The 24,738-nt window shown below is 34.6% G+C and overlaps 2 protein-coding genes across 3 annotated transcripts in view; one reads left to right on the top strand and one right to left on the bottom strand.

The window, feature by feature from the left end:
* Positions 1-24,738, bottom strand: part of LOC148607200 (uncharacterized) — a 38,261-nt gene that overhangs the window by 12,052 nt on the left and 1,471 nt on the right. The window lies entirely within an intron of this gene.
* Positions 3,405-23,512, top strand: LOC148607201 (uncharacterized). Of its 2 annotated transcripts, none has more exons than XM_088546027.1 (2): positions 3,405-3,585; positions 19,915-23,512. In XM_088546027.1, exon 2 carries the CDS (start codon positions 20,097-20,099, stop codon positions 22,464-22,466), a length of 2,370 nt encoding a protein of 789 aa, XP_088402153.1. In that variant the 5' UTR covers positions 3,405-3,585; positions 19,915-20,096; the 3' UTR covers positions 22,467-23,512. The 2 variants fall into 2 exon arrangements, with proteins under 2 accessions (XP_088402153.1, XP_088402154.1); XM_088546028.1 differs by lacking the exon at positions 3,405-3,585 and adding an exon at positions 7,703-7,865.

Here is a 24,738-nt window from a genome sequence, read left to right as displayed (position 1 = left end):
CCAAAAAAACGTACAATATATGAAAATATATTGTTAGAAATTTGACTTTACTGAAGATGGCTAGAGAGTGATTTAAATGGAAAAAATGTCCCCTTACTATTAAAAACACACGTGATATACAAGTCACACAATATCACGTGACATATGAACCGCTAATACAATAATTTTCCTCTATACTTCGAAACGCGGAAAATTATAATTATTTAGGTTACAGACCACCAATTCAACCAATGAGCATTTGGAACGTACCAATGAGCATTTGGAACGTACGCAAAAATAGTCCTACACAGAAATTACCCCTGTTCCTCATAGTGCTGTAAAAAAAAGTTCTCATCTTATTTGAAAAATTTAAACATTTTTTGAAAGGAAAAACATTTCTGTACATTTTATAGGTGCATTTTGCTTCTTGTTATGTGAAGCCTAATCTCCATAATGATTTCTAAATGTACCCCTATCTTGTGAAAACACTCGGATTTCCCATGCTATTTATAGACCCTTCACTTCCGGTGACCAGTACTGCACTGCAAGTCTGCTAACCCCACATGCCATTCTGAGGAGTGTGAGCTGACATATGTAGAATCATGCTGATATATTGTCCTCTGCAGGTTAAAGTTAAGGTAAAGTCCAGAGAAGCCATTGAATATTGTGAAATTTGCATAGAAGCCTAAGGGAAGTGGAATTAGTGGTTTCTAGCCTTAAATTTATAGTGTCTACCGAACAAGGAGACATGACCTAGGTATGATGGGTTTCCCTCAGTTTAATGGTATACGGATTTTCAAGAGACTATTTAAAGTGCGGGAAGGGGTCAATATTATGCATTAAGCAACCCACCATAAGTACATTTATATTTAGTTTAGAGTCCTAGGGGGAATTCTTGAAATAGAGAGGGCACATTAACGTATAAATGTATGTATAGTCATAACCATGACATACGGGAAATGAAATTACCATATTATCAATGATGTTAATTTTTTCAAGAAACCATTTCAAAAAGATGTTTCATTTGTATATCAAGATGTTCTGAAGGGTGGTAAACAATTAATTGTTATGGGAGGCAGAAGAGGGAGGGGGTAAACATAAGGCAAACGAATGCTGTGCTTCTCTTTATTTGGTTTCCTTACTTGATGCACTTTAGCCAAAAATTTGATACGGCTTGTACATTTACCGAAATAACGGATCTCGAGTGGTTAATTTGCTATATACATCGAACATCCGCTTCACTCGCCAACAAGTATGAATAAATGCAGATGCACAGTATAGATAGGAAGTAACGGCGACTAGTAGTGTAAATTTAAATGTCTGTCAGCGATATGATTCCATGCAAGACCTAGCACCAAATGTATTATTTTAAACTTTAAAGTGCGTTTTTATTTTAACTGTTAAAAGGCAAACTGATCTTATCGCATTTGTAATTAATTATTAAAATTTTAATTATAGCTATGCTTCTGCAAGATAAAATGGTACAATAAAATGCATGTTCTTCTTCTAATTGACTGTATCGATTCTGTTCTAAAATTAAAATTATTCATTTCGGTTTTATTGTATTTGTTCAGAAGTGTGTCTGTGTTCTATATTATGAATATTTGATAAATAAACTCACATGAGATTGACAAATATTGCAACCCGTCCATATTCATTTTAATTGAAAGTTCAGTAAAAGGCTGCATGGACTCCAATTACTGAAATACAGATAAATTGCAAGGAAGTTTCATGTTCCATAAGCTTACTGTTTCCCCACAACCAATTCTATACGTAAGAATACATGCCATTTTATGTATTCCTAAAACCGCCAAAATGTTAGTTAGTAATATTCATTTAAATCAAAACGGATCTTGACTTTGCACATCAGCTAGAAATTTTCTAAAGTGTTAAACCGGTGCACATGTGTATAAAGAGGTGTGACAGAAAGATAACCCGAACATTAGATATATGAAGAAGTAAATATACAGGCAGACATATACAAAACACAGTGCACAGGGGCGGATCCAGAGATCTTTACAAGGGTTTCCAGGCTATCATTTGTTTAATTTCTCCCAAATTTTACAACAAATTAGCATTCCAGAGGTTCTATGAAATGAAAGACGGGCGACGGGGAGACAGAAGGACGGACAAACAAAGAGGCAGACTGTGCTGGTCCGGATGCGGAGATTTTGAAAGGGGTTCCAGGCTGTTGTTTGTTAATATTGCCACAAAATTGTCCAACAAAGAGGGGAGGGAGGGTTCCGACCTCCCATTCTGGACCCGCCATTGAAAGTTAAAATTAAGTTTACCATGCGTCATATAAATATGGTGCTGACAATTTGGTTGGTGTATTATTGCGCTGCTCGAGAAATTATATATTTCATACATCTGAGTAATGCAAAAATATAAATAAGTGGATGCATATTGTGCCTTTCCTTCTTTTTTCTCACGACTTGTAAATTTAAAACGGACTGCAAGACCCTGTATTCGGCAACTCAAAGAATTTCAAATCTTATCCAAGTACATTGTTGTTTCGTTATTTACGAGATAACCATTCTTTTGTCTTCCAGTATTACCACAAGTTTCCAATGAATTAACCTTATTAGGCTAATACGTCTTAAAATCGTGTTTATATGAATCCTAAGCAAAGATCTTTATCTATCAATGTTTAATTCTTTTAAGTTGCGGCGATATAAGTACATGTCAATATTAATATCGGGAAGAAGGCAATCAAATATAGCAATCAATAGGCCTGCGCATTGGGCACATATACTCTATGCAGTATTTACACGGTCAGGCTCACTCCGCAGATTTGATTGGAGTAATGCTGATGCCTTTTTGACTTCGTAATGCAGAGGCTATATATAAACAGCGGATTGATTAGGTAAACCAGAAAGCGGTTGGATATGTATGCGGAAGAATGTATAACCATAGTCATACTTAGTCTGTATATTTGGATAAAAAATGTAAGGAAAGTTGCCGAATAAAAGAATGATCTTAGTATTTCATTTGATCAATTATCAATAAAGTTACTGTTCTGTTCGTTGAAGTCAAAGGTAAACATTTAAGTCAAAGAATTAAAAAAAAAAGATCTTGTCAACTTAAGCAAAAACGTGTGTCCAACTCGTCAAAGCTATACATTTATGGCAAATGCATAGTAATGTACCACAATTTTAGTATCTGAAGCATTGCATGCATTATAATTTTAAATGATTTTGTTCAGCGGTTTTGTCACTCCGAATGTCACAAATTAACGAAAAAAAACAGAACTTAGTCGACCTGATGTCTACACGGGCCTGTATCTTATAAGATATATTATATGTTTCCATATATGATAATTTAAATCTCCTCCTCTTGACTTCACGGTTGACATGACCATTGGTTAAAACAAAAGCTAAACAATACTGAGATGTATCGAAGGTCATTGGCGTTCGTATAGCAACTGTTGTTTTGTTCTAACTATTCGTATTAAACTTTAAAGTCATTTATTAAACTTAGGTTTGAAGAAGCACAATGTGATGAGATAATATTGAAGGGATTTGATTTTTTTACTTCAATCATGGATTTTTTCATAAATAGAAAATGGTTACCAAGACAACGGCGTCGGTCTCGTCTAATAGACTTGTAAGTATGCTAAATTAATTCTGTCTTTGGAATATACGCGTGCATGGTTTTTGTATTTATTAATGGACATCGATTCAACTTTTTTCAAATATAAACTTTGGACTATGTATATGTTTATTCAGAAACAAAAACGCCGAACAAGAATTATTACAAGTAAATTGAAAATATAACTTTTAACGAATTTAGACTGTACCCTAATGTTCTTCTGATTCTATCACGAGAAACCACCATTTAATGCACAATTTAACATCAATATGTCGTCTGCTTTTAGCTGACACATGTACATGTACGAGCGACACTGTCAATTAAAAGTACAAAAAACATCATTTCAATGAAATAACAAAACGAGACAGGATTTGACAATTTAAAATAAAAAAAAAAAAAAACAATGTTGTCCCCAAACATGTAACTAATATATATTCTGGTACTATTTGTATTTTACGTTAATGACAAATTACAATGTCTATGTAGATTCTCATTTAGTCCCGAGGGGATTAAAAGATTTCTCCACGTGCGATATTTAAATTTTATTTTTAACTATCTCGAGTGGAGAAATCTTGTGATCCATGAGAGCATTGCAAAAGAATCTGTTTCTCCCATGAAATCTGTAGAAACTCGAAAATGTAAAATGGTGGCAAAACTCTCGCAGAAATTTAATCATCTTCCGGTGGTTAAAAAGTAACGTGCATTCTTAATCACCGGATTAGAATGCGGGAAAATAATTTTCGGTTTAGGGTATAGAAGGTCGCTCCATTGAAACAAGTAACATATTCCCAGTGCGAAATTTAACTCACCTTATATCGTTAATTCATCTTCATTAGTTACTGAACTTCTGTAAATCTACATCATATATAATTTCATTGTCTCCAACAATTTGAGCATGAAGATATTTGATCGGTTCGCTCATTACGCTTTGATTTATAGTTGCGTAGATGTCGAATTCCTCGAAAACGGACACGCACACCAATACCCCTGTTGCATGTGCTATGAAGGTAGCCTCGATAAAGTCTATAGTTACATTGAGTTAGGCCCAATAATAAATTGTAAATGACGATATTATTTTGATTTTCATTTCGGGGTTTCTAAATAGATTCAATTAATTTTATTTAAATGCAAAGTTTTGATGAAGTCTTTCATTCAATCGCAATTGCATACCAATCGAAGTTTTATACCCAGCATGCAAAGCAAGTCATAATTTAATCAATTTTGGGGGAAGATCATTATCAATTGGTACATTGTAACAATTTCAAGACATTCTTAGACCTTTCACAAATATATATCATTTTGTCTTGTTTATTTGTTTATTCATTTTTGCAAAGGCCAGTAGATAATCAATTGAATACTTGTTACATGTTTTCTTGAATATAAATTTTCGTCTTATAATTTTGATATCTTGGGTTATTTTGGTCTTCTAACTGGTTCTACTATATTCATATTAGGTACAAAATAATACTATTATTTCGATGCACCCGAGTCGTGCTAACTAATTTTTCCTGTTCACACGGGACTGCATCCTTCCAAGTCAAGGTTTTGGGTCTACCTTCGCGAGGGAGCGAAGGTGGCCTTAAAACCCGGACTTGAGATCTAGAGGATGACGGAACTGCAACGTGCATACATGTATTTGTAATTATCAAGAAAAATACTACATATTCAAGCTGCTATTGAAAGTTCGAAATTTTAAACGGGATAAGTCTTATTCCTTCATAAGTTTATAAAACACATAAATTACATTTTCTAAAGTATTGGAACTTCAAACACTTGAAAATGGGTTTTTAAAATATAACTGTAGTTAACGAGACTTTGGTGAACTGTGGATTCCACTTCAATATCGATCTTTAACCTCGATTTAATTTTCAATCAATCAATATTTAAGTAATATAACTGATCAATCTAAGAATCATGATTAAACTGACGGCTGATAAATCATGCATAATATCTTTTACACATAATTATTTTGAATGGAAATTTCCTCAAAATGCCTAAAATACAGTGGCAGTGAAAGGTAAGTTAAACAGATATTAAAAGCTAGATTTTAGTTAGTTCTGCAATATGATAAAGGTCAGATTTCCCCGTCAAAATATTTATTCTGTTTTCAGTGTAACCAATCAAATATTATCCAAATTAAAAATACAGCGTTCCAAAGGAAACACGCATTGTAGTGATTATAAATAAAGGGTCTTTTAAATACACTCAGACTACTTAGGGTTAATAAGCAAATAGGGGACGAATTACTGCCTGCATGACTCTCAGATTGAGCTTTACTTAACATATAAGTTGAAATATGGAACCTCTCAATCTAATTGTTTGCGAATTTCAAATTTGAACTGAGGAGATGTATAATCTTATTCATGACATTTTTAAATGTTTGGTGTAATATTTGTTTTGTGACAATTAGTTGGAATCTATCATATAATTTTGGTTTGATGTGATTGGTAAATATTTGGTTAAAACATTTATATTATAAACTGTAGTCTTGTCTATAGAAAACTGCACGTGTATGGTAAAGAAACTACAAGTACATGCCACAGTATGTATATAAAATTGAAACTGAAAGGTAGGGTAAACTTAAAAGTTGATTTAAGCACGAAGATTAAGTCTAGAGCTATACAATTTAATTTAAAAGATGATTTTGAATATTTAGCTAATTCCTTAGCATTGAAAACCTCGTTGAAAAGAATCCTATATTAATTGCAAACGAATAAAAAAAAAAAAAAACACGGAATCACTGAATTCGATCGTAATATAATCGAAAAAAGCTTATTTATTTAATAAACGGTAATAAACAGTAAACTGAATGAAACATCCTTTCGGCGGAGAAGGAACAAAAAAGGGTCCGTCCCACTTCGTAATATACATTGTACATGTTCACGCACACTTCAAACGTCAAGAGTGCATGTGCATGATAAATGCGTAAAGCATTGCATGTACATGACTTTGTACGAAAGCTCTTTGAAGAACTAATTAACCTGACTCAAACTGTAATATCATGCTTTTGTCGATTCAATGAATTTAAGGGGATATGCATCCATTTGTTCACCAGTTCTTAATCAAGGTGCGGATCCAGACAATTTGAAAAGGAGGGATGCCAGCCGGTGTTCCTCGGAAAAAAGAGATGCTAGGACATTATTTTCCATTTTTGTCAGTTTTACACATGGAAATGACAAATTTTCAATAAAAAGGGAGTTTCAAACCCCTGCATCCTCCCCCTTGATCCACAACTCTGATCGTTCGCCAGTCCTAAATGCATGCATAGATCCAGAATTACAGATAATTCTTCACTTTTCACTGACACAAACTTATATGCAACATAGAAGAAACATTTTTACTACTACCAGATTGCAGCTGTGGTTTCTGATGGAAAACCATTTCTCTGCATTTCACAGAACTGAGCAAGTCAGTGTCAGTGAGTATATAGGAATGAACAGAAATACAAATGTAACTCTGATACAAAATATTAAACGAAGTTGTCTGCTACATGTATGTGTAGAGTCAAATTTTTAGAATAGAAAAAGGGGGAAGACTAAAGGGGAACTAAATCCTTGTCACAAGCACCCGTGATCAATGACGTCTACATTAATATTTGTACCTCTAAACAGCACTTCCGGTTTGAACTTGCAACTGCCATAACAATAACGTTTTTATATGCATGCTTTTATACAAAGTAATCTGAATGACAAGATAACTGGTTGTAGAAATTGCCAAACACTATCATGGGCCCATTAATCAGCTAGAAAAACTACAGACCTAATTTTTCTGGATTTAATACATTTATGTAAAGATGAGAACTGTAACTTATTTTTAACGATTTTTTTTTCAGCAGACTTCAATTGTGTTGTCTATGATCTAATGGTGTTTTATTTCCATTGACTTGACACTATCGTGAAATGCAATCTCCCAGAATTTAATTTTAAAGTCTTTTGATTTACCCAAATCTTGTATTAATTAGTATTTGATATATAATTACATTGCAAATAAAAAAATCAACAGGATCAATTGCCACGGAAAGGGGTATCGATTTCTGGTGACCGATGATTTAAATACTGCCTTATAAATGTGACATTTTAACTTCATTTTATACATTCAAAAATGAAAGATATTCAAATATGAGACGGAGATTTAAATTTTAAAGTTAAAAATATTTACCAATTAGTTGTCATGAAATTAAGTCATACATATTTAATTGCGAATAATTGTTAATGGCTGTTGAAAACGAATACTGTAACTGTATGCTTGTATTTTCCATCACTCCTCAACGGAATTTAACTACGACATTTTAAGCAGTAAGTACATTTTATATTATACATAACATTTTTGATCTCCAGTATTCAATACTGTAACCAGTCTTCTAATTACTTTAAATGTTAAAATGTGGGTTTAACCATGAATGTATCGGCCATTCATGTGTACATTCTTCTGAGCGGAAAATAGGAATCACAAAGTTAATGGGTAAACAAAAGTTGGGCTTTGTCAGCAACCAATTCATAGGCCAGTATACCTCAAAGTCATATCTACTGTAACTTTTGAAAGTGTATCTCACTAATTCTTTATATTGTCTATTTTTACATTTGTTTTCCATACAAAAGATTCTATTCCCCAACAAAGAAGCGAAGGGATATTACATTATAATGGTCACCCACCCGACTATCATTAGTTTCTTCTCTTCCGGAATAACGACGGAATATTAAGGCATAACGGTCATCCGTCGTCTACCATTTTTTTCTTCTTCCCCAGCAAAGTGATACAGGATATTACGGTGTAACGGTCTCCTACCAGTCTACTTATATTTCCTTCTTTTCCCTAAAAAGTAACGATTGAATATATGGTGTTACAGTCTCCTACTCGTCTACCATTCACGTTAATTCTTCTCTTCCCTACCAATGTAGCGATGGGATACAGGATATAACGGTGTAACGGACTCCACCAGGCTACTTTGTTTTTCCCCAACAAAGTAGCGAGGGAATATAACGGTGAAACGGTCTCCTATACCAATTAATTCTTCTCTTCCCCTAACAAAGTAGCGAAGGGATACGGGATATTACGGTGTACCGATCTTCAACCAGTCTACTTTTTCTTTTAATCCCCAACAAAATAGCGAGGGAATATAACGGTGTAACGGTCTCCTATACCCGTCTACCATTCAAGTAAATTCTTCTCTTCCCCTAACAAAGTAGCGAAGGGATACGGGATATTACGGTGTACCGGTCTTCAACCACCAGTCTACTTCTTTCTCTTTTAATCACCAACAAAATAGCGAAGGAATATAACGGTGTAACGGTTTCCTATACCCGTCTATTATTAAAGTTAATTCTTCTCTTCCCCAACAAAGCGGCAAATAAACAGTGAAAAGTTACAGTTGTGCAGTCCTGCCCATCGTTCGTATGTTTTAGATTAATTTGCACAAGCTTAGTATAAAGAAATCTTGAGCTCATTTACCTTTCAAGGTCACAGGTTAAAATTAACATTAGTATTCAAAGACAACTTAGAGAATACTGATCGAGTCAAAGATCAAGGCCACAGGAAATACGTTGTATAAGTATTCAAAAACATGCTGGTTTGAACACACTTCACGTTGACGTACACCCAAATAGTTAGAGTGGGGAAACGCTATTTGACCCACGTGGAGTATGGGAGAAGGCCAGAGCGTCAACAGAGCAGCCCATCCGCTAGTAGGACATACTCGGACTGAATTCTTCGATCGGTATCCTGAAGGTTGGGCTTCGCTACCTCCAACTACGAACAGACATATACTAACGCAATTCCCGTAAGAAGCGGTCGTGCGAGATCCGTAAGGAGAGTCAAGACTGTAAAAACCACCAATCGGATCCGCTGGTTTAAACCCCAAGACAAAGATCAAAACAACAAGTCATATGCTATATTTGTCGACATGCACCTTTGAGTCAAAAACGAAATTAACAAAGTGGACACATGAGCTTACCCTTGGTTCTATACGATTTTAATGAGAAGGATGTTCGCTGCTCTGTTTACAAACTTTTAAGATCGGTCATGCTAGAACAATGTGAATAGAAATACATGATGGATCAGCGTGCTCGGTTTTGAGATATAGGCCGCGGCATTTGAAATTATGGCGGGAAAAGGATTTCTCTGGATTTGCCATATGATTTGCCATGGTAGATTTTATCTATAAAAACCCAAAGGAAATGACAAGAATTTAGTGAAAACTTCTCAAATAACATCTTAAGGTGTGATTAATGAAATTGTGTGTAGAAAAATTGCATGGGTATCGCCAAGAAAAAAATACATGTGCAGTAAAATGGATAAAACCAGAGGAGTCAGAAAATCTGACAATAATGAATGAACATGAACAGCGATCATCCTTTACGATATTTTCTATCGGTAAATGATCATGCCTATGCCCCTACTTTGTTCTGCCTATGGCCACTCTATAGGGTTATTATGCTAGCGTTTCCTAATTTTAAAAAATGCACAGTCATTGACACGCCTCACTAAATACTCGTTTTATAATTACTTATACCATGAGGTTTGAGGTTACTAAATAAGGAATTAATGCTACTGACTAAACAGTTTATATGTATTTTTTTCTACAATTCGAACAGGTTACCTATTAGTTGAAAAAAGGTTTCCCATGTCGTCCTTATCGGTTGCTGATAACACTAATATCAATTAAGAATTTAAAGCAGACGTCTTCCGGTCATTAGATCGCGGGAAAGGGCAATTAACTCCAAGTAAATCAATTACACGCCAAATACAGAATTTAACGACTAAACATAACTTAATCATTGCCATGTAATGACCCTTCAGACCACAAGTGATGTCACATGTATAGGAAAATGTTAAGGGTTTAACGTAAGGTAGATCGTACTTGTACTTTTAGAGAGATTTTCTTAATTTTTCTCAAAAATGACCATGATCAATTTTAAATGTGAAATTTTAAGATAAAAAATATAGACCATCGAACTTAATTTCGAGATACTTGAGCCTACATATAGGCGATTTTTACAACATTTTATACAGATTCTTTAGAGAATTTTCAGTGTTTGGCTTACTCGTTAAAAACTGGTACATGTAGATATAATAGAGAACGCAAATATGACATTAAATTAATTCATATTTCGAAAAGAAAATGGGGGGTGACCGAACTTTTTCGTCTTGCAAATACAAAAAAAAAAATAATAATAATAATAAAATATTCCCATTTCATTTCTATAGAACAATTTCCCCCCAATTATCTCCCCTTTGCAAGACGGTTTATAAAATTAAATGTTTGTAATTTTACAATATATAGGTTTATGCCAAAATCACTTTTTGAATGATCTAAAGACACTTTTTTACATCTTTTCAAATACAATTTTGTTAGTTGAAAATGCATATTTCTGTATGATTTTGCAAGAGTAATCAAGGGAACCAAGGTTATAGCGGTAATCAAAAGAATGCAATCCAGGGGCAAAGACTGAGAGAAAAAAATGTTCTGCTCTGTTAAAAAGGTTTGATCTACCTTAATAGACTTCTGTTGCTTGAACTAATGTTTCACTCTGTCGGTTTAAGACTATAAATAGCAAACAAATACATTTAGCGAAATGACGTTGACGTTTTAATACATTGTAGAGGGTGCCCACGAAAAACAAGGCAGTGGTTGGTACATGAACAATTTTCTTCACACTTTTCATATCACAAATGCTTCCTTGTTGGATTAACTGCAACGGTTATTAATTATAAATGCATTACAAAGAAAGCATTGAAATCCATTGAAAAAGGGAGATAACTCTTTATTATTTGCAAAATTCGGATACTTTAAAATCATTTTCTGAGCCATTTTGTTGATATTAATCAGTCTTTATGCTATTTAACATACACATGGTACAAACATTACAAAAATTTCACTGGGACGAAATGTACTGCGTGTCATCCATATCATAGGAACTGCCTTGGTCTCTAAATACAAATGATGAGATGCCCAATACCTTTATGAGTTTTTAACTTTTCAAAATATACCATCAAAAACTAGAAAGCTACAATAATCAATGAGGTTGATATCGATACTGAAACACACAAAAAGTGCATGCAGTCTGGAGATATTTCTACTAAAGAATTTGAAAAGAGTTTTTATCGATTTACTGACCAATAACTGCAATAAAAGAAGTTTGGAAATACAACAAAGTAAGCACAATGGACAAGTTCAGCAAGAACATAAACCTTAAGGTCAAACCTCTCTGTATTGTGCGTAATATAATGAAAGCTGCGTCCGTCGATAAATTGTCGGAGTTCATCGATTGGCATAGACTATGGCATGTTTGTCAACCTCTCAGCAAGTTCTTCTCATTTCAATCCGTACGGACTAAACATACAATACTTTCAATTGTTTTCTATACTATTACCCCATGGCTTTTATTTATCCGATTTTGAATTAGAAAAATAGTCAAGAACGATGCTTTAAGTCTTGGGGATGTGAGATGTAAAGTTTCCTCTAAAAGTTGCCGGGATGTTTCTTGGAAGTTTAAAAAATTCTTAAAAGGGATAGAGTGCTGGCTGGCCAAAAAATGGGACGCTGCTGTTGTTTTAAGTTTTTTTGCCATATAATCTACAGTAACTGCCCTTTTCGATCCTAAACGGGTGTGAGTGCTGGATCTTTTATATACATGTATGTAATATGCTGCTACATGTAACACCAGAAACTTGAACCACTTAATGGAAGGCAGGACCGAGATTATAAAAACCCTCTGAAAAGGAATTTTACTTTCAAATTAAATCAACTTTTGTTCTTTAAATTGTTATTATATAAAAGATACATATCCACGGAATTGATACAAATCAAATTTAACTCCTGCAGTACAAAGTCCAAAAGGTTGAAAGGGAGCCCGAAAATAAATGATGTTCCACGCTGTTATTTGCTCATTTTGCCTATAAATTTTGCGGAACGAAATTAGCGATTTTCTTAAAAGAAGGGTACCACCTCTCAAACCCCTGTACCAGCTACTGCAATATACATTGAATAAGATTTTTATTCAATTCTAATTGCGTACAAAGATGGTCTTTGTCCATACTACCGCTCGATAAGTCATTGGTTAAAGTGATATTCATGTTCGTCAGTCTGTTATTCCGTCATTTTTTTTGGTATTCGGATGATACATGTACACGTGTACTGAATGATTACTTAGCCAAGACATACCAATTGCTTTACAACACGATACGAAGTAAGTTTGGTCATGACCATCATGGTCACTTTTTCAATAACATAATACATGTACATTAGTCCTGAAATTTGTAGCTTATTGTAAAATGTATCCCCCATTCCCCTCCCACTCCCCCACTAGCAACACAGACACAAAAATAAAACAAGTAAATTTTTATAAACACTTTCCTATTCCTGATGGCCTCATTAAATTCACGACAGCCACTCCGACTCTCATGGTTTACCTTTATTGAATATATAGGCTCTTCGAGGTATCCCTGTAAATGTTCTTTTTTATGCTTTTATATTGGTAATTTAATTGACGAATCAATTGAAATCGATAAAATATTAATGATAAGCAGGGATCCTCGGAGTAGTAACTACATATAAGTGTTAAAGTTCTCATTTTAATGTCCACTTTATGTTCTAAAATGTCATAAGTCACTTTAGGGTTTTCGGTTTAAAAGCTTTTATCCAAACAAAAAGTTGTGGTGTTTGGCAACTTAAGACTTAAACAGTAGATACTACTTTAACATCCAAACAGAGATTAACATAGATACGGACTAAACTTATATTTCTAGTAAGTAAATTGAAAATTTTAGAACATATGTATTAAAGATAATTTATGAGGGAAAAAATAGAAAACTTGTTTACAATATATTTCAGTCTATATTAACAAAGATTGATTTACTAGTATTCATAGAAACAATTATTTTTATTGACAAAAGACCGTTTTGTCAAGAAAATAAGGGGGCGAAAAAAACGACAATTTCAAATTTCAAACCTGTATTTTAGTCGACATCTACGTATGAAGAAACTAAGCTTCCTCTGCATTTCTACTGTTCAAAGGAGATATTTGATTTATAAACAAGTGCCTTCTGGTATGTGCTGTGATATTTTTCTAATGGATGAATCGAACATTTTATGTTAGCGGGCATAGATAAAATTAACGGCCGAGTGTAGCGAGGCAAGAATATTTCTGGCAGAAGAATTTTCTCCTATTCAAGCGGGTGGGGTTGTGTCTACGCACGCTTCGCCCCTAAAAATCCAGTACTGGTTCCAGTTTATAACGAGTGCAATTCTATTGCATAGAAAAAGAACGATAACTGATATGTGAACCTGTCTAAACATAGGGTACATACTGTCTCCGTAAAGAGTAAACCCAAAGAAGAGAATTCGAAAAATTAGCTTAAAAGTATTAGGCATTTGTATTGATCGATCCCGATCGATTTAAACATATCATGCGTCTTTATAAACACTTTACAATTTAAAAATGACTGGTAGGTTCACGGGAAGAATAATGAGAGTCGGAGTATGGTTATATGTATGTCTTGCACACGTCGTTTAAAGCGTCTAACACCACTTGTATAGACTGAAAGTTATTGGATGTACAGTAGAACCTGTCTAAACCGAACCATTTTGTACTGTAAATTTGGTTCAGTTTAGACAAGTGTTTGGTTTAATTAAAACTGATAAAAAATGTCTGGTTCATCTATGTAAAATGTATTTGGATTATTCATGGTTCAGTTTAGACAGGTTTCAATGCATGTCAAGACATTTCAACCTCATCAAAGTGACCTTCATAACGTAATTTTGGTCTTTATGAACTCATCCTGTAACTGTGAAGTATCTGTCACCGAAAATAAGATATCATTAAATAATTGCTATTTGTAATCACTGCACGTAAAGTACAAGATTGAAATTCTCACTTCATCAATGTAAATTTTCTACATGTACATGTAAAATTACAAATTACAAGATCTAAAACATAACCTAACTTTTGCTATTTGTTCCTGTTCCAAGTCAATATACGGTGATATAAATGCGAGAAGTCAGTCACCACGGATTAAGTTTAAATCTTATCCTCAATAGAATTTTAATTAAATGCAATTGAGACTTGTAAAGCTTTTAAGCTTAGTGTCATTACAAGATTTTAGAAGGCCTAAAAGAGTCTCAACTACAGACGCACAGGTGGCATTTGTCTTAAAACAGTTCTAAGAACCTTAAGACAAAGTGTACTGACGCCAAGTCTTGTACATGTCTACATTTAGATGTGGGAAAATGCAAAACCCGAATTCAAATACATGTACATGTATGGAGACAAGTCATTGTTACATGTGTGTACTTTACCTCGAAAGTTAATTCTATCAACTTTTTAAGAAGTGTTTTACATGAGGTTGTCTAAATTACTGTAAACCAACAAATTTTCGCGAGCGATTTATTTTCGCGACTTTTGCTGAGGTAGAATTATCGCGAAAATAAATAGTCCGGAAAAAACATACTTAGACGCTATCTTTATATGTTCAAGTAATTATTTTAGTAAAATAAAAACGCGAAAATAAATCTTCGCGAAATTAGCCAACGACAGCTAAACTCGAAAGAAAGTTATCACGAAATTAAGTTGATTTACAGCATTGTGCAGACGACAGGGTATGAATTAGCCAACGACAGCAAAACTCGAAAGAAAGTAGTCGCGGAAATAAGTTGTTTTACAGAATTGTGCAGACGACAGGGTATAGCCGTTCACTTATCATGTAACTTATCATACTTTCATTAGTCTAGGAAAGAGTTGGCCCAACATGCATAACGAAAAATCATACAATGTATGCATGTAATGAAAAATAGCACAATTCACAATACATCGAAATGGCTTATGATTATCATGTCAATTGGAAAGTAAAATCCGTTACTACAAGCAGCCTTTTCATACATGTAACAGCCGTTTTTAAATTCCCGTATCCGCGTTTGTAAAAAAGTGTAGTTTTAGAATGTTTGATAAATGCACTGGCCAGGAGCGGATGTAGGGTTCGGATTAGGGGGCTTATCTAGAATTAAATGCCCAGCGAAGTGAGGCAAAAAAGTGAGGTAGAATTGTGAAAAATTAAGACTTCATGCAAAAAACCGTCTTTTCACAATTTTAAGGGGGACGCCCTGTACGTCCGTCCTTGGATCTGCGCCTCCTAACATGTACGCACATGTACATGTCATTTGTGGACGTGTAAGAAACTGAAATTGTCAGTACTGCACTTGTTTAAGTACTCATTACATGTGTGTTTTTCCTATTTAAATGTTTAAGCACCTGGTGTATGATTTGCAGTTTAATTAATTTTGCAGTTTAAAAATATGACCTTTACGCTGAATCTACATACATGCACGTCTTTAAAGCAGACTGCATGCCAAACTACTTGTATTAAAGACCTAACTATCAATGTACACATTGAATATTATCTGATTTTAACAAAATTGCTGTAACAATTTAAAAAATGATCAATATTGAACCACGCATGATAGATTTTACAGATAGCCAAATTACGTTGGTTAGGCAATCAATGTTGCAGGTAGATCGTTTAAGATATGACTGCCTAATTATTTTCTAGTTTAAAAGATTTTTAAAACGGTATATTTAAGTGGTATACATTTTAACGATTCCAAAACATGAATGTTAGAAATTTTTGGCTACATTTATAAGTAAATTTAGGCAAAAAGGAAACAGTAGTTGATTAGTTTATACAGTGAATGTATTTGGTGCTTTGTTTACCTTTTATTTACTATGGAACAACCTTTTGATTTCGTTGGGGGGACTAGGATCAAATTTTATGTCGTGGATTTTTTTCAGTACAATTTCTTACCCGACTTTTCTTTTTTTAACTCAAGCCTGTCCCGGCTGGATTTTTTTAACGGAACATCCTTCTCCTTTTTATTTCAAATTTGAAATCCCCATGAAAATCATGCAAATGGGTGCCCCCTTATACTTTTTTTATGAACACTTTTTACCGCTACACGTAATGTACTTGTATCTTTTTACAACTGAGGGCAAATCAAAATCAGTTTTAGCGGGTATACCTTGTTATGAACCCCGACATGTCGAACCGTGGCAGGTTAATGCTTACTTTTCCATTTGTACAACGTAAGAGGTTAGAAATCTGTCCAAACTCCAACCGTATGCCAGAAGCCTGTCAGGCAACCTTAGTTCTTTCTAGTACATTTAAGAAAAGAAATGTTGATTTACAGACTAGCAGTCGGTCTTTATGTTGTAGAAATTATAATGAATATTGGAATAAATCACTTGAGTAAATAAAGACTTCTTTTTAGATTCAAACCGGACAAACGTCATAGATTTGACAAAGGATAGATTCTATTTTCAGCTGTATGGGTTCGGGTTGTTTGATTTCTTTAATAATTTTGGCTGAAACTCATCGAATGCTTGGATAGAATACCCAAAATACTCAATGCACACACGCTTTTAATTATTTAGAAAAACAGTAACATATTATTCAATGTCACCTTCTGTTGTATTTTAAAAATAGCTCAGTCCATAAAGGAACAAATGTGTTGCTATTTATAATTTTTTGGCAACGGAGAAGAAAAGAAAAATTCGATAATTCTGTATATTTTCATACATGGACATGTACGCGTTAGTGTTACATGTACCAATTTACTTAAAGATACATGTACGGTTAACGGAAATAGTGATGGTAATTTTTCCACCTCTTGCTCTGCTGTAGAGAAATCAAAGAGAGACACAGACTCCTTTATATCCATAATTGTAAATTCCACAACAGCCAGTCTATGCACCAAGGCCCCTTAGGTTGTAAATATTGGACCCAATGGAGCGTCTACTTGCAACTATCCCTAATGTATATACATGCACCAGAAAATCTTATGAATAGAAAACATTGTTTGATTATAAAAAATGTATTTTAAATTACTTTAATCGAAGACGAAGAGTGATAACGCAAACAGAAGATTACTATATTTGTTGCCCAGGAAAAAAGGGCGTGGCATCAAGGGGCTCCATTGGGTCATGTCTTCGAGGACCATTGCGGTACTATGTACTTCGTGTAATATCTATTTTGTCAGATTAAATTTGGACTTGACTTGATGATGGATCGGATTAGAGTTCGGTAATTTTGTTGTTACCCTTATTGACAGATTAAATTTGGACTTGTCTTGATAATGGATCGGATTAGAGTTCGGTAATTTTGATGTGACCCGTATTCCAGTAAAAGACACCGCAGAATCAATGGTTTAAGCCGTTGTATTCTTTCCCTGATTAGATCTGTACACGGGTTTGTTTAATACACCCTTTTGCCTTATCTGAAGTCAAGGAATTTCCACGTAACTATCCGGACTTCTATTTTATCGTAATTCATTTTTTTATTTAGCAAATTACGTTCAAAAAATCTTTTTTTTGCAATGAATTTGTGGATACACATAGATGCGTGGGCTATTTCGCTACCCCATTGTATGCAGTGGTGGATTTTTATGTTTTTTTTTTTTTTTTGTTTTTGTTTTTTTTTTTCATACGTGCTAAAGCAACTATTCACAGCTCTTGTTTCCGCCACCATTGTCAGAAAGAAATGCATGTCATTGCGCGTTTTACCCGTAGTCGGTAGTCAATTTGATGGAACAAAGTGTTAACACGAATTTTTGACAGAAATAAAACGTTAAGTACTTGTCATAATAAATCCGAATACAGCTTTACATAACTATTCACCGTCATCAGTACATCAATTACTAAATGATGAGGTCTTTTGAAATGAAACTTTTAAAAATTCTCGAAGCGGAAGAAAAATTCTCAACTCATATCCTGGCATAACGTTGCGTATTAAGACAGTAACTTTTAAATTTACCCACAATAAAAAATCTACCTTTAAATTAACCCACGTATACGATTATTTATGTTGATATAAGGAGTTTCTTTATGTTTGTTTTTTAAGCATTTGAACTCGAGCAATTTTCAAACAATATATTTTTATAATGGATAATATCATTAAAAGTCTAATTTATGGTTCGACACTCAAATCTAAAGTGAAGAAATACGAGCTATTGTAAGTGCTTAAAAATATTACGTACGAGGAAAACACTTGTGCACAAAAGTAGGTAAGGTATTTTCTCTTTTTTTATGGGTGAATCATCGTCAAACTTAATTTTAAAGAAGTTATAGAGAGGTTAAGATATTACCAATGTTTTGAACCTTACTGTGGTGCTTTCTACAAGGTAGAATGCTGTTGAAAAGTTAAAAAAAAATTAAGTTATCTCAATTTGTTAAAACAAAATTGAAATACATAAATACAGTCAAACTGCATTTAAAAAAACAATTCTTTTTATCACGCCTCCATGTACATACGGTATCGATAGTGAAATCAAATTTATATTTAATACACACACAAAAAAAGAATCTCACGATTTTTTTTTTTTTTTTTTGCAATGACACAACTTTTGACATAAAAAGTCACTATTAAAAGATTATTAGCACGTCAATAATAACAAACCCCTTAATTTACCGAAGCATTACACAAATAAAGTAACGTAATGAAATTACGCTTAAGTGACCACTAAGAAATTAGTTCTTTTGACTAATTATTAACCCTTGTTTAACCCATTCTGTTGGAAAATGATAATCTCCAGATTAATCCAGTAATATAATCCCTCTCAACGTCTCCACGAACGAGTTTCCCGTTTCTAAAGGTAAAATACAGATTAAAGTATCCTTGAATGTTTTCGGCACAATTCAAATTTTACGCTAAGAAGTAATATACATCCTTCGTAGCACGCAAAGACCAGGGTTGTAAACATTCTGTTTTGAATACAAATCCGACTCGAGGTAAGAAATGAATTAGCTAACCATGTTTAAGAACATTTTACACTAAACTTCAGTAGAACTTCAATGTTTCAGCAAATAATAAAATTATATGATACATGTAACAAGAAAATGTGGACTATTTTATCGCTGAAATGCAAATAATGTAAGGGTATTTTAGAAATAATCCTTATGCACTTCATACTGCAAACCAACGATGTTGAAATACTGTAAGTTACATGTAAGATGCAGATTGAGTGATTTGATTGGCAAGATATTAAAGAAATATGTCTTATAAAACCATTCAGGTAGTATCTCCTTTTTGTCATTTGTCATGTCGTCTCAACAATTTGTTCGTGCCAGTTTTTTTTTAAAGGACAGTTGAATATTTCAAATTTAAAACAGTGGTGGATCCGGGGTCTGAACAAAGTTTAACCCTAAATTTAGGCAAATATTTGCAAATATTAGCCTGAAGCCATTTTTCTAAAAGAATACGCTATGAAAAATCCATAGTATGTCTTCGCTTGTCTGATATTAATGGATATTAATCCCAAGGAAATGATAATGTCAGCACTAATTGTTTTTATTTCTATTTCAGGTACCGTTCGTAGTATTGTGGCGTCTTGACCATAACCTGGTCTGGAAGTCAAGGAACTTTGTGATTATTGAATTCCGTTTTGAAGAATTCTAGTGGATATTTCTTGCAAAGGAAATACATTCACCTCTTCAATTTTCGGATTAATTATTTGTATTTCATATTGTGTATTTGCATCAGGGATTATGAGAAGAAAAGCCAAAATTCGAAAAACAACCATGTTAGTTTTTGGATTATACGAAGGGGAACGCTGTTCCCTAGATGTCCCTATAGGGGCGACCGTTGGTAACGTTAAAAAACTGTTTCAAGCAAAGTTTAACATTCACATTGATGATATGAGCAAGAAAGATAGAAACATACTAGTGCTCCACTATGGAGGCGCTGACTTAGATGAAGCTTGGTGTTTCACGGATCTAGGTATTGCGGCCGGATCAACAATCCGGGTTATCATTAAGGAGGAAGTAAAGCCCGTTCTATACATATATTGTACGTATAATAGCGAAACCGTTGAAATTATTGATAAAGATTTGAATGTGCCACTGTTAAAAATCGAAGATCTGCGCACTATCTGTTCAAAGAAATCAGGACTTCCTGTATCCGTCTTCCGGTTGGTATTTGGTACGAAGGAGTTGTTTGATGGGCACCAGTTATTTGATTATGGAGTGGAAGCTGGAAACACAATTCGACTGGAAAACTGGGATGGATGGAACGAATTTATCAATCTCTGCATTATGGGGTTCACACCTCAAGTTATGGCTCAGATTCCTTCGGATGAAGTTATGTCCAGGTTTCAGATGAAAGTCGCCTTATATATTGCTGCGCATCACGGAAACGTTGATCTCGCAAGGAGTGTTATAAAACACGGCGTGAGGCCGGACGAGTGGATTGGTGAACATCCGCTCAGACAGTGGGTTAGAATGGAGCCTCACATCGACACAAAGAAAGCTCCCGTTCACGTGGCGACAGAAAGTGGCCAGTTGGGAGTCCTTAGACTGATTGTCAATCACGATATCACTTCATGTATGGCTAAAAATGGATATGACCTCACTGCATTAAACATCGCTTTGCGTCAAAAGGTCAAGCCATGTGCATCGTTTCTTCTGACTAAGCAGTGGTCAAAAGTGTCTGTTGGGAAGTTTGGAGCGTTAACTGTTCAGACGCTTAGCAGAGTCAAGGAATGGGCCCATATCGCAAAGGGAAGGTGCTTCGCTAAATTCGGTTCAACAAGATCTTCTATGAAGAAAAAATCATATTCAAGTGGACCTCTTGTTAGTTACGGTGCACCGGTCGTAAATGGCGTTAACGAAAGTCCAATGACGGGAAAGCAAAAATCTGACAATAAGGAAAGTGCTAGCAGAAGGCAATCAACTGCTGTATTTAACCAAGTCCATGGAATCGACAAAGAGGATCCAGAGAACTATTTTAAGCAAATGACTGCAGTAACAAGCTACAAAAATATTAAACTTCAGAAAAACACAAAATGGGGAAATGTGTTAGATCGAACGGACATGGGAACTAGGTTTTTGTCCGGAATCATGTCAAACATCGAGGAAAAAGACCGTGAATCTCCCAAAAAGACAGGCGGTGGGGTACTAGGAAAACTATTAGGAGGAAAACAGAAAACATCCGATACACAAAGCATCACAAACGAGTCGTCTACAGTTGGAATAACTCGTCAAAGAACTCGTCGTACAAGCGTCAGCATATCAATATCGGAAGACGACACGGAAAAACCAGTGAAAACTGGACTATTGGGGAAGCTCAAAGGTGTGCTTGAAGCCCCAGTCATCGAAGAAAATAACGATCGACCGATTAGAACCCCGGCAAAACCAGCGTTTCGACCAAAGCAGCTTCTCTCGAACAAAGATTCGAACACGGAGCAAACATTAGAAGAACCTTCTAAAAAAGATTCGTCTGAAAATCCGAAGACGGAAGACAAACCAATAGAAACCAAAGGAACCATCTTAAAACTGCCTGTTATTGTAAAACGCAAAGAAAACGTACAAACAAGCGATGATAATGTTTTTGCGGAAAATCCTGCTGATGCTAAGGAAAATAAACAATCTACTAAAACACAGAGAAACTTTTTTCAAACACCACAGAAATCCGTCACAAAATTATCATTAGGTGGAAAACTTGATAAATCGAAGACTTTTATGACCGATCCTCCTCGATCTCCAGCACACACAGAAAAATCTAGCGCAACTGTACAAGAGCGCAAGTCCCGGAAACGGAAGCGACTAACGTCTGCCGCATTGATATCACAAGCAAAAGCTTCCGAAGGTGCAGTACCACTTCCGCTAATTAGCCAAGAAAATATGTCGCGTCCTTTCTTTTATTGGAACGGACTCCGTGAAGACGACTATGTAACGCCTTTCCTTGAGCAAGTTACAAAACACAGAGGTGCCAGTTCTAGAGACAGAGCTATCAAATCGTTGACAATTGCCAATTCCTTTAAGGAAAAGCCATGGTTAGCTCAAGTGCGCATGGCTACAACTCTTTCTACACATTCATTACGAAGGTCCATTTGTGAGGACGATAATCAGACAATATAATTAGGTGTAAGTTTTTTTTATAAGGATCAGGCAAAATTGGAAGAACCAAAAAAATGCATGGCAAAATCCCACCGATCTTTCAATATCAGTTCATTCAAGGATGCTTTCTCTATTCGAAATGGCCATTATTTGATTTCTCACTGTATCACTGGATTTGCTCAGAAAGTTAGAAAAAAATGAGGTTTCTGACAGAGTTATGTGCCTTTGAAATATTCATTTTCAGTGCATTTCAGTGAAATATATAGCTCAATTTACCAAAGTGATACGGGGTATCTTGTCTTTTTCCTTGATTCTGATGGTGCAAATAGTTAAATTGTGATTTTGTTCATATCATGTTTTGCCCACTGCCTGATTCTTAGAGTCTGACACTTAAGTTTCCGAATAGATTGTGTAGTTTTTATGTACTAAGAGTTCATCAGATTCATTTTGTCATAGAAGTGGGCATTCTTATTTCAAGAACATTAGTTTTACTTCAGGAAACAAACAATGGCAAGGCTTATTCAGTAATCTTTGATACCTACTTTATAAGAACCTGGTGCGCATCGTAAATGAATAACCTTTTATATCCAAAATAAGGTAAAAAAAAAAAAAACCTTTGATGAATTAATATACATAATTTATTTTCCATGTATACATGTATACATGTATGACTGAAAATTTCAAACACGATTCGGTTCTGTTGATTCAAACCAGAAGAAGATTTACATCTAATATCTTCTTCGACTTTCGCTTAACTCATATTTTAATTATTTCGCCGGAGTTGTTTATGAAACGTTGCTTTACGTTTTACTTTCATATCCATAAGGCTTGAGCAAACGTCATAGCTTTTCAAATTAGTTGCGCGGGGCGGGGATGGGGTGTAGCATATATTTTTTAAAGTACATATTTTTTTTACATCTTATATAAGTCATGTACATGCAAGAGTGCGGTCTATATATGTTGTTGTTTTATTAACATGTTTAACAAATGCTTTATTATTGTTTAATTAATGTTTTTAAAGAGACTGTGACATTTTAATGTTTAATTCTTAATTTTTGAATACTCAATGTGTTACTAGATCATTTACTGCCTTGTGTTATTGTCAGGAAACAGAGATGTACTCACTACTTCAAAGCATCTACATCTCTGCCACACAGCCTCTTTTTTACAAAATAATACAACTTCTGGGATTTTTAATGAGTACTGCTCATGCCTTGTGAAAATTTTTACATCCTGTTATTGCTGAGAGTGATACAGTTACGTAATAAATCAGGAATCGGTCATTAGGTCTGCGAATGAAATTGGTACTGAATTAGTAGCGAGGGTGTATAAATGCTCCAGAGACCGGTGTCAAGGGAAATATTCAAAGTAAAAGCAAGTGTAACCATGCCAACACCGATATCAACAATATGGAATTCAAGGAACAAATGAAGTCATCAAAACAAAGATCCACAGAAATAATATACATGTACAAGCCCGACAGAAAAAATGCAGTTTTGCACAAACCGGGCTGTAACAAACTAGTGGAGCATGAAGCAGGTACAACGGTTAGGTAAGCGTTCTTTTCTCGTTGAAGCACTCCCTCAGCTGGTCAGACCATTCAAGTTTCTAATACCGTACTTCTGCCAAGAGCATCACGATATCAAACGCAAAATTTACTGATATAATCAAAGAACCAAAAAAATGTACAACTAAAACAAGAGGCCCCCAGGAGCCCGAAACGCTCACCAGGTTAAATTTTTGCCTTTCAAGGGCGATAATAGGGATTTGTCTAACAATTTGACTCGAAGGAGACTTCAATTTTGACTCGAAGGAGACCTTGATAGGATTTATTATAAGGATCATATCAACAATTAAAAGTTTCTCTCCATCTACAACTTACATCTCCACACACACTTTTGAAGGCTTTTTCATAAAAATCATTTCAGCAATTGAAAGTTTCTATCTACCATAGTTTCCAAGCTATTGGCTGAAAACTAAAAAAAAAACATTTTTCACCTTTCAAGGGCAATTTCTTTATCAAGGAGTCATTCGACAACTTTGACCCAATGCAGACTTTTGTAAGCCTTGTAACAAAAATTATTTCGGGTATTGATACAATTTGGCTAAAACTACCAGTTTTGGAGATATATTCTAAAAACTTCTGTCTGAACCCTTTATTCTATTTTTAGTAACGGCAGTCATGTTTTTCAACAGATCAGAAATCCCCACATCAGTTCTATGTAAAACACACTAAAGAACATTCACACCAAGTTTCATTCTAAATGGTCTGGTATTTTCGGAGAAGATTTTT

The sequence above is a fragment of the Perna viridis genome, chromosome 9, assembly GCF_037379345.1.
Source record: "Perna viridis isolate PV_CMFRI_1.1 ecotype Kerala chromosome 9, ASM3737934v1, whole genome shotgun sequence".
Lineage (NCBI taxonomy): Eukaryota > Metazoa > Mollusca > Bivalvia > Mytilida > Mytilidae > Perna > Perna viridis.
The sequence above is the reverse complement of the archived record's forward strand: the minus strand, read 5'-3'. Positions and strand labels throughout refer to the sequence as shown.

Bases quoted from the DNA above. Each gene is read 5' to 3' on its own strand.
- LOC148607201 (XM_088546027.1), top strand. From the start codon at position 20,097: ATGAGAAGAAAAGCCAAAATTCGAAAAACAACCATGTTAGTTTTTGGA.